The 16657-nt window shown below is 39.7% G+C and overlaps 1 protein-coding gene across 1 annotated transcript in view; it reads right to left on the bottom strand.

The window, feature by feature from the left end:
* Positions 1–16657, bottom strand: part of PRKAR2A (protein kinase cAMP-dependent type II regulatory subunit alpha) — a 114383-nt gene that overhangs the window by 18715 nt on the left and 79011 nt on the right. Inside the window, exons 5-6 of the mRNA XM_034775360.1 lie at positions 12126–12232; positions 975–1128 (exon numbers count right to left, since the gene is read on the bottom strand). Of these exons, the coding sequence (XP_034631251.1) occupies positions 975–1128; positions 12126–12232 (261 nt within the window). The remainder of the gene's footprint in view (positions 1–974; positions 1129–12125; positions 12233–16657) is intronic.

Raw genomic sequence — 16657 nt, 5'->3', positions numbered from 1 at the left:
GGTCGGCAACCTTTCAGAAGTGCTGTGCCGAGTCTTCATTTATTCACTCTCATTTAAGGTTTTGCGTGCCAGTAATACATGTTAACGTTTTTAGAAGGTCTCTTTATAGAAGTCTATAATATGTAACTAAACTATTGCTGTATGTAAAGTAAATAAGGTTTTTAAAATGTTTAAGAAGCTTCATTTAAAATTAAATTAAAATGCAGAGCCCCCCGGACCAGTGGCCAGGACCCGGGCAGTGTGAGTGCCGCTGAAAATCAGCTCACGTGCCGCCTTTGGCACGCAGGCCATAGGTTGCCTACCCGATATAGGAAGCTCTGATTTCTAAAAGTCACATTTAACAAGCTAACCCAGAAATAAAAGCAGCAGTATTGTCTATCAGCCCAAAAGGTGGGAACAACTCTCTAAGCTGTGCTCACCCTGGGACCTCTTCCACAGTAATGTGAAGCAGGGAACATGAACATCATGAAAGCTACAGTTTGTCCTTGGGAAGATGAACAAATCTTTTGGTGTCTCCTCCTACAACCTCACAGCGAGTGTTTCAGATTACTTGACAGGCTAACGAGAAAGAGAACTACAACTGTTCCCCTGAGAAAGAGGAAGATGCTAGGAAGTTAACATTCTTGCTTCCCCAGTCCTAGATGGGTGGGGCTGCTCTCCTAATATAAAATACATGTATTCCTTACCTTCTCTTTATCCCTCTGCAGTATGAAAAAACAGACTAACTAGCAAAAGCTTTACATTGTAGCCCCTCTGAAGTGATCAAATGACCCTCACTAATAGATCTGAAGTTATGATTTATTGACAGATTGTTTTAGGGAAGTGCACAATGAACTCTGGGTTGAAATAATAAATTATGATAAAATAGCTATTTGCATACAGACACGCAATGCGAAAAAGTAACGGCTGACGGACGTGGTGCATTAATTAGTGTTTAACACTTGATGCAGCTGAGAATAGTTTTCCACACTTACCAGTCCCCAAAGGGCTCCTTCTGTTGTGGCAACAATGGTAGCAGCTCTAGGAGTGTTGTACATCAAGGCCAGTTCCCCAAAACTGCCGTGATTGTCATAACGGCCGACACAACGAGGCTGGCTGTCTCTCGTTACAAAAATGTCATACAATCCCCTGGAAAAAAAGGAAAAAATACTGTTCATTAGACCAAATTACAGCACTGCTAATAAAATAGTGCTTTCAACAGCTGGCTCAAATACAAATGATGCAAATGTTTTCCCAGTACAAAAATTAGTTTTCCTATCTCTGATTTGTGTACAAAGAGCACATGCTCTGCCCAGTTTGCCATTATCTGATTGTAAGCTATTTTTATGTAAGATGCCTTCAAAGCACCGCTCCCTTCACAATGCATTTTAACTCCTTGAAGCTTCCTTTTGTCAGTCTTGATCAGGGCTCCCTGCTTTCTTCTGAAATTATTACTTGGGCTTCCTGACTTTGCTATGCCTAGCAGATGTCACTGGGTTTAGGAGCTTTATCAGTTAGAATAACTGCTGCTAGTTCTGATGTTTGAGGTGCCTGGCTCTTTAAAAGACATTTTGTCAAACTATATTTGGGAGTGGGGGAAAGAAGGGAGATGAACATTTGAGTATGAATGTGTCTCCTTCAGTTAAGACAAGAAGATACACCAAGAGGGCTTTTGCTGTTTTGGACGGGGATTCCAAGTACTTGGGCAGTCCAAATGAGTTTCTCTGGTTATTCCATTTATTCTGCCCTCCCTTTATAGTCTAATAAACCTTTGAAAAGCATCTCTCTCAAAGTTCATAGACCCTGCTGTTCCTCCCTTCCTGTGGGCTTCTCATTCCCCATCTGATTTCTATATAAATGGGGCTTCCATTGTTTTGGTCACACCTGGCTTAATTTCTTTGGAGACAGGGAGATAGCTATAATGTTCCCTCCTGTCTGGGAGAGACCTGTTTCTCCCTTTGTTTGGGTCACAGATTGTAAAGCATAATATTAAGTATTCATAATTCTCTATGTAGTATTAATAAATACAATTCACAACTATACTGATCACCAATGTGTCACGGGGGGGAGGGATAGCTCAGTGGTTTGAGCATTGACCTGCTAAACCCAGGGTTGTGAGTTCAGTCCTTGAGGGGGCCACTTAGGGATCTAGGGCAAAATCAGTACTTGGTCCTGCTAGTGAAGGCAGGGGGCTGGACTCGATGACCCTTCAAGGTCCCTTCCAGTTCTAGGAGATAGGAGATCTCCATTAATTAATTAATTTTTTTAGGCTTTCATAAAAGACCATGCTCACACTTATCATACAGTAATATTGTATGCAATCAATAGATTCAATTTCTGATCATTTGAGGTTCAGCCTCCACCCCGTTTTTATAGACCAGCAAAAATCTGCAATGTATTCTTTGAAAAGTAAAACACAGCCAAGCTTCTCTCTCTTCCTGGGTATAGACGCCATGCTGTCTCCTCCCCCCGTTGTTAGCTTGCTAGTTTAGGTTACCTAATATGTAAATAGCCCCTCATTCTCGCCCTCTGATGACCAGACTGGTCAGAGAAGCAAACATTTCTTTGTCTAGGGCAGACTGTTTACCAATTTCCACTGACATTCCTGATTTAAAACACATTTTAGTCATAATTCTAGCATATATCCATAATGTTTAATACACACCACATACATACATCATGCAAGAATATTAATTGAGTTGGAGTACACTAATTGGTCAGGCCAGCTGAAACTCATTACATGATACTCAGGAGCCCCCTACCCTCTGGCCCTGGGATGCTCTTAGGGTCACACCTCCCCCATTACAATGCCGCAGGAGGGTCAGCCACTGGCTGACCCAGAGGCAGAAGGTTAGAGTCGTCTTTCCTGGACAAGGCAGCTGCCCGTATTTTCCTTCCCTGTGGAAGAAACCTGTTTTCTCACCTTTGTCTGTTTACAGTCTCCAGGACATAATATCAGAGTATCCATAATTTCACATACAGAGTTGTTACAAACATTTCAGTGACATTAATGACCAGTGTGTTTCATAGATTTCATAGATTCTAGGACTGGAAGGGACCTCGAGAGGTAGAGTCCAGTCCCCTGCCCACATGGCAGGACCAAATACTGTCTAGACCATCCCTGATAGACATTTATCTAACCTACTCTTAAATATCTCCAGAGATGGAGATTCCACAACCTCCCTAGGCAATTTATTCCAGTGTTTAACCACCCTGACAGTTAGGAACTTTTTCCTAATGTCCAACCTAGACCTCCCTTGCTGCAGTTTAAACCCATTGCTTCTTGTTCTATCCTTAGAGGCTAAGGTGAACAAGTTTTCTCCCTCCTCCTTATGACACCCTTTTAAATACCTGAAAACTGCTATCATGTCCCCTCTCAGTCTTCTCTTTTCCAAACTAAACAAACCCAATTCTTTCAGCCTTCCTTCATAGGTCATGTTCGCAAGACCTTTAATCATTCTTGTTGCTCTTCTCTGGACCCTTTCCAATTTCTCCACATGTTTTTTAAAATGCGGTGCCCAGAACTGAACACAATACTCCAGCTGAGGCCTAACCAGAGCAGAGTAGAGCGGAAGAATGACTTCTCGTGTCTTGCTCACAACACACCTGTTAATACATCCCAGAATCATGTTTGCTTTTTTTGCAACAGCGTCACACTGTTGACTCATATTTAGCTTGTGTCCACTATAACCCCTAGATCCCTTTCTGCCGTACTCCTTCCTAGACAGTCTCTTCCCATTCTGTATGTGTGAAACTGATTTTTTCTTCCTAAGTGGAGCACTTTGCATTTGTCTTTGTTAAACTTCATCCTGTTTAACTCAGACCATTTCTCCAATTTGTCCAGATCATTTTGAATTATGACCCTGTCCTCCAAAGCAGTTGCAATCCCTCCCAGTTTGGTATCATCTGCAAACTTAATAAGCGTACTTTCTATGCCAATATCTAAGTCGTTGATGAAGATATGGAACAGAGCCGGTCCCAAAACAGACCCCTGCGGTACCCCACTCATTACACCTTTCCAGCAGGATTGGGAACCATTAATAACAACTCTTTGAGTATTGTTATCCAGCCAGTTATGCACCCACCTTATAGTAGCCCCATCTAAATTGTATTTGCCTAGTTTATCGATAATTTGCCTAGTGTTATTAGATTTCAAACAATATATTACCTGTCACCTTTTAAAGAAATATCATGACACAGTGTGTATGCCAGGCCTGACAAGAGTTTCTGACAGAGTAGTGAACCTCAAATGGGCCTCTGATACAGAGGTCATCTATTCCATCACGCTGTGCTGAGGCGGGACCAAGTATACCTAGAGTCCCATATGCATTAGCAGACACTACACTGCAACCAAGCCAACCAACTGTCAGGGATGGTCGATTGCAGTACCTCTGAACCATACCTACACCTTCATGAAAAGGCAAAGATTTCCTACATTTTAATGTTATAAGGGAAGTGTCTGAGCAGGAACTATGCATCTGAGGAATACCCTAATAGAGTCATTCCTTGGAACAGACATTGGTCAAGGAGAATTTATGAAAGATGTGATCTCTAGAGGAAAAACAGCCAATGAATCTGTTCAAGGAAGAGAACCCCAGAAAAACCACCACATCAAGTTTTTATATAGACTTAATGTTGGGTGCAAAGCTATAATCTTCACCAGCAAACTGGAGAGAATATTATTTACCTCCCATCGGGTGTCAACTGCCACCTAGAAATAAGAGAATTGTCAGAAATAACAGCAAGTGGAACTCTCTAATAAATATGTTTAGGAACAAATAGAGTTCACTAAGTTAAGTCCTAGCTGGCAGCATCAGTCAAGCAGCAGTTAGGAGTGATGACTGCATACCCTGGCATTGGATACGAGTTATCTTTGAACTCTGCTATTTCTAAAACAAGCACTGGGTGCAGCTCTGCGCCAACACCACTTGCAGATAGCGCCACCATATTGATGCTTCCTGCACAGACACCTCAACTCAGAAACTATAGTGTATCAGCTGTGGGAAAGCTTGCAACAAACCCACAAATCGGCATTCCTGCCTCAAAGCCTTTCAGACCGAAAGATTAAATTTAGTTTGCTGGGTCAATCCCAACTATGTCTGAGTCAGGCTTGAGAACATTTCAGGAGATACCTCAAAGCAATCCAAGAGTTAGCAGTCTCAGTTGAGGCCTCAACTGAGGCACTCTTCTTTCATCCAGAAAGCTAAGGCTGAAGCCAGAAGAACAGGGAAATAGCCTACTATGTCTACAAAGTACTTTGACCCTTGGAACCATATTACTTAATTATATATGGAATACAGACAAGAGAAAACACAATTTCAGTATGCTAACAGAAGGCCACTCTAGCAGTGAACAGTGAACTACCAATGCCACATGCAGTTAACAGAGACACTATGAGCAATAAGCCTATTGAGGGAAGCATTAAGGCCATCAACAGAGGATAGGCGTAAGGACTCCAAAAAATAAGAAAGCACCAATATTGATAGGAGCAATAGTCAGATGAGTGATACAGTTAGTGCAAGGACTATACCTAATCCAGCTAGGAAATTGGGCAAGGTCAGACAAACAACAAATGTTTGTACACTAATGCAAGGAGCCTGGGCAATAAAATGGAGGAGCTAGAACTGACAGTACATGACATGAAACTGAATATTATAGGGATAGCAGCAATCGGATGAATAGCAGCTCCATAGCAGGAGATGATGCAGCCTGAAACCCACTTAAGTTTCTGGGTAGACACTGATGTTCACTTAGCTATGTCTGCAATAGATACAAATAGTCTCTGAGAGGCTCTAAAAGGTTTAGTTCTGTCCAAATAATATGCTAATGCTCTCCTAACATCCAAGGTGTGATGGGCAGCATCCTCTCTAGTCTGATGGGGTTTAGTGTGGAAAACTGGCAGATGAATAGCCTGACTGATATAGAAGTTGAAGATGACTTTGGGTAGGAACCTGGGTATGGTTGGAGGGATACTTTATCTTTGAAGAAGATAGCGTAGAAGACAGGAATAACCATCAAATCACCTAACTCACCAAGTCTTCAAGCATAGTTAACTGCGCCACTAGAAAGGCAGTTTATGGAGACGTTTAAAACCATACAAATATTATTATTAAGGATACAAGAGCAAACTATCCCAATGCACAGGAAAGATAAGTAGTACAGTAACAAAGCACCCTCGCTTTAACCAGTAGATCTTCAATAACCAAAAATTCAAAAAGTAAAAACTAGATCAAATTATAAATGATGAATATATATTAAAAAACCAACAACACAAGCATGTAGGGACAAAATTAGAAAGGCCAAGGCACAAAATGAGATTAAACTAGCTAGGGACATAAAGGTTAACCAGAAAACACAAATACATTAGAAGCAAGAGGAAGATTAAATGACAGAGTAGGCCCATTACTCAATGAGGACGAAAAGACAATAACAAAACGCAGCTGTGGCCGAAGTGTTAAATAAATTTTGTGTTTCAGTTTTCACCAAAAGGTTAGCAGTGATCAGACCACTAACATAATGAACATCAGTGCAAATGAGGTAGAATCTGAGGCTAAAATAGGGAAAGAACAAGTTAAGAATTACTTAGACAAATTAGATGTCTTCAAGTCAGCAGAGCCTGACGAAATACATCTAGAATATTTAAGGAACAGCTGATGAATCTCTGAACCATTAGTCATTATCTTTCGGCACTCATGGAGGACGGGAGAGATCCCAGAGGGCAAGAAAAGGGTAAATATAGTGCCTATTTATAAAAAGGGGAATATGGTCTAGAATTCCCTGGGTTGTCCAATCAGCTTAATTTTGGTACTTGGAAAGATAATGGAGCAAATAATCGAACTATCAATTTGTAAGTATCTAGAAGACAATAAGGTGGATAAATAACAGTCAACATGGATTTGTCAAGAATAAATCATGTCAAACTAACTTAATATCCTTCTTTGTGAATGGGAGGGAAGAATTAAATGTGATAAATCTAGAAAGGCTATTGATACTGTCTTACACGTCATTCTCATAAGCAAACCAGGGAAAATGTACCCTAGATGAACCTACTATATACAGTGGGTGCACAACTGGTAATTTTCAGTGGCTCACAGAGTCAAACTGGAAGGGCATATCAACTGGGGTCCTGCAGAGCTCTGTCTTGAGCTCAGTGCTAGTCAATATCTTCACAAATAATTAAGGTAATGACACAGGGAGTATACTTGTAAAGTTTGAAGATGATACCAAGCTGGGAGGGGCTGCAGGAGCCTTGGAGAACAGGATTAGAATTCAAAATGATCTTGACAAACTGAAGAAACGGTGTGAAATAAATAGGATGAAATTCAATAAGGACAAATGCAAAGTACTACAAATAGGAAGGAATAATCAATTGCACAAATATAAAATAGGAATTGACTGCCTAGGAAGGAGTATTGCAGAAAGGATCTGGGGGTTATAGTGGATCACAAACTAAATATGAGCCAACAATGTAATACTGTTGCAAAAAGAGTGAATATCATTCTGGGATTTGTTAGCAGGAGTTTTGTAAACAAGACAAGAAAGGTAATTCTTTCACTCTACTCAAATCTGATAAGGCCTCAGCTGGAGTACTGTGACCAGTTCTGGGCACCATACTTTGGGAATGATGTGGACAGCAACAAAAATGATTAAAGATCTAGAAAACATGACCTATGAGAAAAAATTGGGTTTGTTTAGTCTGGAGAGGAGAAGACTGAAGGGGTGGGAAACATGATAACAGTCTTCAAGTACATAAAAGGTTGTTTTAAAGAGGAGGGTGATAAATTGTTCTCCTTATCCATTGAGGACAGGACAAGGACCAAAAGTAATGGGCTTAAATTGTAGCAAGGGAGATTTAGATTAGACATTAGGAACTGTATGGGTAGTGAAGCACAGGAAGAAATTACCAAGGAAGGTTGTGGAATCTGCGTCATTCAAGATTTTTAAGAACAGGTTAGACAAACACCTGTCAGAGACAGTCTAGATAATATTTAGTCTTGCTTCAGTGCAGTGAACTGGAGTAGATGACCTACTGAGCTCCCTTCCAGTCCTATATTTCTATAATTCTAAGTGGTTAGTGGTTCAAAGGGAGGTTTCATCAGAAAATTAAGAACTAAATTCAAATCTCAAGCTGTGGTGGGTTCTCTGTCATTTGGGAAGAGATTTGATAAACTTTGATGAATCTGGAAGTTGCAGGATAAGCAAATGCCAAGAAACCTTCCACAGGAGAATGAAATCCTGTAATGACCACCACATGGACTTTAATGGAGCTCAAAGACAGACCTCCTATCTTCAGAGTGAAAAAGTATTCTAGAACCTCCGAAATGAGAGAGCTGACAGGAAACAGAGGAAAGTAAGTGCACAGACTTTCTGAAGGTAAATTTTCCGTGTGGATTCCCTTCTGCTGTTGATTAGGACTTCTTTAACCTTTCTGGAAGAGGAGAGTTTTAACTCTGAGAGCCATCTAGGTACCAAGCCTTGAACCACAGAGTGTTCAGGTGGAGGTGACAAATGTTCCCCAAGTCCTGAGTGAGAAGACTGGGCATCAGAGGGAGATTGATGGCCAGCCAGGAGGAGAGGTGAAGCAGATGAGCTCCCCATCCAAGGAGGGACGCAGCCAAAACTACTGTGACAGTGGGAGGAAGATCGTTGAAGGGAACCCTGAGCAAACCTTGTCCGGACTCTTCAGTCAGTCGAGGGACTGATACTACTACACAGCTGGGAATAGAGAGCTACTTGTTCAGACTGTGTATAAACTGTCCTGGGCAGGCTTGGAAGCAGCGCAGATAAGCCTATTTGGAAGGAGCATGAGGAGCTGCAGACATGATCTCACAGTGACCTATGGTCTCCACCGGACTTGTGCAATTAAGTGAGTCAGACTGAGAAATCTGTCCTCAGGTAGATTTTGGATGTCGAGGCACCAAGAGTGGCCCCTTTGAACGCTATCAACTGTCAAGGTAAGAGGGAGGATTTTGCAGTATTGAGCTGATGGAGTACGTGAGGAAGAGAAACTCAGCCCTCTTTACTGTGGTTTGCACTTCAGTGTAGGAATGCACCTGGGAAGCCAAATGTTGAGATAGGGAAAGACTACTCCTTCCCCGGGTGAAGCTGTGCAGTCACTACCACTATAATTTTTGTAACCACTCCGAGGATGGCACAGTCCGAAAGGGAGGACTCCCTGACCTACATGAAGCATTGGAATCTCTTATGAGAGAGGCGTATCACAACATGAAAGTTTGCATCTCGATGGTCAAGGGCTGTGAAATAGTTTCCCAGTCCACACATCGAGTAACAGCTGCGATTGTTACCATCTTGAATTTTTGTATCTTGACAAAGGTATTAAGCATCCTGAAATCTAGAATTGACCTCTACCCGCCCTTCTTTTTTGGGAACCAGGAAGAACTTGGAATAAAATCCCCTTCCTCTGTACTGAGTGGGAACTAATGTCACGGCTCCTGTGCAAAGGAGGGAGAAACTCTCTTATACAAGTATTGCAAGGCAGGTAAGGAACTGGCTAAAAGGGAGAGGACAATGGGCTGTGTTGAAAGAAAAATTTTCAGGTCTGAGAGAGATTGTTAATAGAGTTCATCAAGGATTGGTCTTGGGACCAATCTTATTTAACATTTTAATTAATGACCTTGATGCAAAACACAGAAGTGTGATAATGGAATCTGCTGATGATACAAATTTGGGAGACACTGTCAATACAAAGGAGAATAGAATTATTATGCAGGAAGAATTGGATGACCCTGAGGACTGGCGTAACAGAAATGGGATGAAATGCATTAGCATATAGTGCAAGGTCATGCATTTAGGGACTAAAAAGAAAAATTTCTGCTATAAACTGGGGGGAGGGAGGCTCATCAGTTGGAAATGACAGAGGAGAAAAACCTGGACTAATTAATTGATCGTTGGAGGACTAGGAGCCACCAATGCAATGTCGCTGTGAAAAAGACAAATGTGATCCTACGATACATCAGGTGAAGTATTTTCAGTAGAGAAAGGGAAGTACTAATGCTATTATACAGGCACTGCTAAAACCTAATCTGAAATATTGTGTATAATTCTAGTCATCCACATTTAAATAAGATGAACTCAAACTGGAACAGGTGCAGAGAAGGGTTATTTGGATGATCAGGGGAACGGAGAGCATATCTTCCAAGAGGAAAGTAAAAGACTATAGCTTGTTTGGCCTAACAAAACAAAAGCTGAGAGAGGAAAGGATCTGATTGCTCTCTATAAATACGTCAGGGAGAAGAGCTATTTAAGCTAAAGTACAATGTTGGCACAAGAACAAATGGGTAAAAACTGGCCATGAATAAATTTACGATGGAAATTAGAAGAAGGATTCTAACCATCAGAGGAATGAAGATCTGGAACAGCCTTCCAATAGGAATAGTAGGGGCAAATACTCAAAACTAGTTTTAAGATGGAGCTTGATAAATCTGTGAATGGGAAAATATGCCAAGGTTGCCTGCAATAGCAGGGGGCTAGACTCAATGACCCAGAAGGTCTCCTCTTCCAGTCCCAGTCCTATATTCCTAATTTGCCCTGCATCCAGGGAACCTCAAAGAGTCATCTTAGTGCCTCTGAAGCAAAGTGGACCTAAAAACCCAAGCCTCTAAGGCATTGATGGTGGAATTTACTGCTCTACACCAGAGCCAGAAGGCTTTGAGAAAGGCCTGTGCCTAACATCTCCAAGCAGGTGGAGATCTGCCACAATAGTTACAGTTCAAATAGGGAGCTCCTTTGTCGACCATGATCAGAAAGGAACTGTAAGGAAAGGTTCTCAAGAACACTAGGGCACCAGCAATTGCTCTGTGTACAAGACACCTACTGATGGCTTAAAGAGCTAAAATCCTTAGAAAACAAAGGAATTTCCACCTAACTCAAGCTAGAAGTGCGTGACCCAGGAGTAGAAATCCAATCAATGTGGTATCTTTAGGGAAAAATGCTTTTGGACATGGAAAATAGATACAATAAAATAATATAGATAATGTTAGATGTTCAAAGATGATGATTTGTGGAACCAACAGTACAGCAGACACTGCTGAGCCTGCATTTCCAAATCAGGTCTCAACTGTCATACAATACTACTTATCAGGCTTGATTCACTTATTCTCAATATATTGTCTTTTTGACCTGACCGGTTTTGCCCACAGTTGTGACAGCAGTAAAGTACCAACTACCGTCATATCCTCGGGGGGGGGGGGGGGGGGACGGGGGACGGACACGACATGTGGCACAAACTCTACAGCCTTAAATCTTCTGCAGCCAGCTAGCTTTCAGTATAAAGTGTTTTATAGCTGACAGCCTATTTGTAGAACATAAGCTAATCAAAATAGGAATTTGGCTGAATTAACTAGGTTACCAGAAGCTAACGTAAAAGTGCTTTGTAAGCTCCCTAAAAATATCATAAATGACAATCCAAAGGAAATGCACTGTCTTAAGGAAATGCTTTGAAATCTTTAGTGTCTATTTAATGGTGCCATTATTTGAAAGAGGAGCATCTGATAATTACATGAATCAACATGTGTGGCTGAATCAAGATCCTGTTCCCACAACCACTTATCCTTACATTATTTAAGATTATTCTTATTAACATCACAGTTTTATAGGAGCCACAAACGTATATTCTTCATATCTGCAGAAGAATTAAGTAGGTGTTCATCAATAGAACTGTCATTAGGAGATGCTTATAAGAGGAAACACTGATACACCAGAGTTTCTCTGAATGCCTTTATTATAAAAAGGTAAAAATAAATAAATAAATAAATATATATATATATATATATATATATATATATATATATATATATATAGGTATTTTATACATATGAAAGGGAGAATCTCAATTACACAGATATACAGAACCCATTGATCTGGAAGAGAATAGATAGACTGATTGACTGACAACTGGGTACCTTAAAATAGCTACCTAGTACAGAAGATTAGGCCGAATAATAGAGGAAAGATGTTTATAAAAATCCCTAACGAATGAAAAAAATTAGAAAAACAAAAGCCGCATGAGGTGCTAAGTCTATAGGAATTCCCTACTATTTCCAGAATGATTCAAATGGAACAGAAATTATGAGTTCTAGATTTTTATCTCCATAGAACTCATACAAGTCAATGGCTCATTTTCCTACCTCTCAACGACATAAAAGTTGTCTCCATCATCTCCTTGGTCAATGACATGTTCCTGAGGTTTAACTTTCCTCTCAAACATGGCGTCGAGAACCTGAGACAGCTGCTCCTGGAAGGTTAAAAAAACCGATTAACATTAGTCATTGGAAAAAGACTGGTTCATTCACCTTTTGTTCTGGACAGTAAGTAGTAAGGCATATGGATTTTCATATCCTGAAGAGGAATATTTGAGTTATTTTAATATTTTGACATTAACAATTCAATTTTATTTTAATATTTAGTATCTCCAGGGTTTGCTTGCATTGCATTTTCTGACAAAAATGCTGATTTGTAGTTCAAGCCTAAACAGCTTAATCCACTGCTATGGGTTCAACGCCAGACTCTCAGCAAGTGTAAACTGATATAGTTCCTTTGATACAGACATGCTGACCTACATCAGCTGAAGATATGGTTCACTAAATCTATGTACATAACAGCACCATATTTAACCATCACAGTCTCTATCACTGTTCCATTTAAGGGTCTTATATGAATGCTGAACTTCTTTCCTATATTTGTTATCCTTAAAACCACTGACAATTGACTTTCACTGTAATTTCTGTCCACTATCAGATACGCTAACTTTACATTTAAACCACAACAAATTTCCAAAATGCAACTCATGAACACACCTAATCCAGCGTTTGTGCTGCTTAATGCATTTTAAAATTTACTACACTAGTTTTACAATGACTCATTACAGCAGTATCTGTAAGCACCACTATATTAGAAGTGCTGTCTGACTTTTCATCAGAAATCTCTTATTTTCTCATCTTAAACCCGCCCGGTATTTAAACTGAGAAGACAGTCTCAGCCTGAAAGCTGTTTGTTTTAACCACATATTTAAAGTATGTGTGTCTAAATAACAGAAGTCAGAAAAATGTAAGCATTGTGGCTATAAATGCTTTAACGCCTAAAGCTCAACGGTGCCTTATTTTGGGGGGTAGGAAGCAGAGCCTTTAAAAAAAATCTTCAAGCTTGTTGATAATGTGAACAAGTATAGTTGGATCCTGAAATCTAAAATGTAAACAGCCATAGGAGGTTAAAATACTGTGCATGCTCACCAACTCCAACTCCTTTTTAATAAGAAGTAGTAGCATAGCTGATGCACATCGCCAATACATTACAGCATTTTAAGATTCTACAAACTCACTCACAAGATATTGTGAAACACAACTGCATTAGTGAAACGATCACATTTTTTGCAGGATTCTCTCCCATAACAGAACTTATATTTTGTTCCCCTATGGCTTTAGATGTGGGGACATAATGCAAGTTAGTTTTCCACAGGCAAGAGTGTTCAGATCTGCAGCATATTAAGGATTTTTGCTAGGAACCTGGATTGGTTTTACTCCAAAATTTACTCTGATTCTTGCAAGAAGTGATCCAAAGGACACTGGCTTCTTAGTCTTTGATTATGATTGTTTTGGTAGCTAACTTATGCCTTTTAGAAGACCTATTTAAACAGAACAATTGATGTACTGGGCCTACATTTACTTTGGTTCAACTCAACTGAAATCACTGGAGTTAAACAAGAGATGAATTTGGCCAATTATGTGTACTCCAGTCATGCAAAGTTATATTTACCCAAAGAATAATTTTTTGACAGGTTAGTAAAATAGACGTCTTAGTGGGTCCCTTGAGAGATATCTTCAACACTATTCTGTTAAGGGAAAAACTTCTACAGCCTATGAAAGACGCTGTTGTGGTTGTTTTCCCTCAGGACACAAAAGAACTTACCTTATATGGGCCTATAGGAGCTGCATCACAGCAAAGACTATAGCAAAAATACTAGCGAGCTGACTGCAGTCTACGCTCCCAACTTATATAAATCCAGATGAAACTGGATTCATTAAGGATAGACAAATGTAAGACAATATTTGGAGAGTAGCTGAAATCATCCATAATGCTAGATTTAAAAAAAGTTTTTTTTGTTATCACTAGACTCAGAGAAAGCCTTTGACAGAATAGAGTGAAGCTTTCTGTTTCAAGTCCTATCCTGGACTTTGGCCCCCAGTTCCTTATATGGATAACTGCTCTTTACACCAACCCAAAAGCAACTGTGCAAATTAATAGGGTGAAATCTCCCCTATCAGAACTACAAAGAGGGACCAGGCAGAGATGACCAATGCCTCCTCTACTTTTTGCACTGCCCCTAGAGCCTTTTGCACAGAGGATAAGGAACAATGAATCCATCACAGGAACAAAACTTGCAAGAATATATCAGAAAATATCAATACATGCAAATTATGTAATATTTTGATATAAATCAAATATTTACCTAAAATGAGTTGCTAAAGAAATCCAGGAATTTGGGAAGGTGTCTGGATTTAAAGAAAATTATGCAAAATCTGAAATGCTAGTTATTAATTTGCTAGACTCTGAAAAGTCACTCCTCCAGAAACATTTGGGTACAAATGGGCAACAAATTATATAAGATACCTGGGAATTCAAATCTCAAACAACCTAGAAGAGCTCTATGATTTAAATGTCAAACTACTACTTCAGCAAATAAACCAAGATCTGGAAGGCTGAGGAAAGTATGCAGTGTCTTGGTTGAGAAGAATATCTATAGTCAAAATGAACACTCTGCCAAGCACTTCTTTATTGTTTCAAAATCCTTATGTGATTCTGTGAAGTTTTAGGAAAAAAGAACCGTAAGACCAGTAGGACAATGGAACCGACAATGGCAGGGGATTGGATTACATGGCCCTTGTGGTCCTTTCTAACCCTATGGTTCTATGAATCTACCCCAGATAAAACCCTAGCAGGAATACACAGGATGTTAGAATTATGTGGAATAAAAAGAGACCAAGAGTGAGTGCAGATACTTTGTACAGACCCATTAAACAGGATAAATTAGCTGTTCCAAATATTCTATAGTGCCAGCCAGCTCAAAGCAGTAGTGAAGCGAGGGTGCTCTTACCCAGGCAAACACTGGCCCTTTATGGAACAAGAAAATTGTGGCAGTGAAAATGTCACAAGGCTACAACAGATTAATTAAAAAAAAATCATGCCCTCCACAAATTTACACACAGTCTTTATCGAACGCTACTCTATGAGGTTGGGATAGAACTAGAGAAAAGATAAATTCTTTTCTGTTTCCAATGGCACCCACTGCTAATAAGCCAGATCTTAACGCAAATTGTGAACTCCAGAGCTTCAAAAGATTGGGAGAGTGATAGAATATACATGGTTGGCCAGTTATTCAATAAAGAAACTTTTCTAACTTATTTAAAGATCAAAACTAACTTTAACTGGGTCCACTCTGCCTTGGTACCAGTACTTTCAAGTCAGGCATTATGTTTCTTGATTTTCCAGAAAACCTGTTTTATACAGAAAACAAACTTTAATAAAGCGATGGTGTCTACTCAATTAGAACACAAACAAAAAATATAACTAATTGATATCAATCTTTGCAGACAGCTTTCCTAACAAAAAAGTCTCTATTTATGACATGCTGGGGACAAGGATGCTGATAGACAAATTACTCCAAGGGGGTCTGATCCGGAAAAGAAGACCAGTGATCTTAGTTTGTAGCACAATACAAGAAAATTTCTTGAAGATACTGTTTCAATGATACCTCACATCAGTCACATTAAAAAATAACAGAGATTAATGGGGATAAATGTTGGAAAAGTTGTGGTGAAAGAGGAGATTTTATGCATATATAGTGGACATGTCCAGTCATAACAGAGTATTGGGATGCCATCTGTAATCCAATATCACAAATTGTTGGAAATTTATTACCAAATGATCCTTTGGTAATCCTCCTGTGGCTTCCAAGAGGAAATGAAGAATTAATCCCTTATCTGCTAGTAGCTGCTTGGCTATTAGTAGCCTCTCACTAGAGAAAGGAAAAATAGTCCAATCACAGAAGAATGGTTCAAAAAATATGGGAGGTTGTAGTTATGGAAAACTTAACACACCAATTACGTAGCCAGCAAAATAGCTACTTAGATATTTGTTTACATTTTATTCAATACTCAAAGTACATCCATCAGCCCCCTCCCCCGCCCCAGACCTGTTCAATGTTTCTGAATATTAACATTTGACAGACATGCCTGGTCTGTTAAACGCATACACTGAGATTTCACTCAACTTAATAAAATCACTAGAAACAACATATTATAGGTGTTGTAATGATGCTCACTCTGTAATATGGTAACACCCTGTTAAACAGATTACTTTCTTCTGTAAAAAGAAGAACAGGAGTACTTGTGGCACCTTAGAGACTAACAAATTTATTAGAGCATAAGCTTTCGTGGACTACAGCCCACTTCTTCGGATGCATATAGAGTGGAACATATATGGATTTCCATTCCATACGGCTAAATGCAGTGCCTTGCATAATGACAAGTTTCAGAGTAACAGCCGTGTTAGTCTGTATCCGCAAAAAGAAGAACAGGAGTACTTGTGGCACCTTAGAGACTAACAAATTTATTAGAGCATAAGCTTTCGTGGACTACAGCCCACTTCTTCGGATGCATATAGA

Source organism: Trachemys scripta, chromosome 7, assembly GCF_013100865.1.
Source record: "Trachemys scripta elegans isolate TJP31775 chromosome 7, CAS_Tse_1.0, whole genome shotgun sequence".
NCBI lineage: Eukaryota > Metazoa > Chordata > Testudines > Emydidae > Trachemys > Trachemys scripta.
This window is presented reverse-complemented; position numbering and strand designations above follow the sequence as displayed.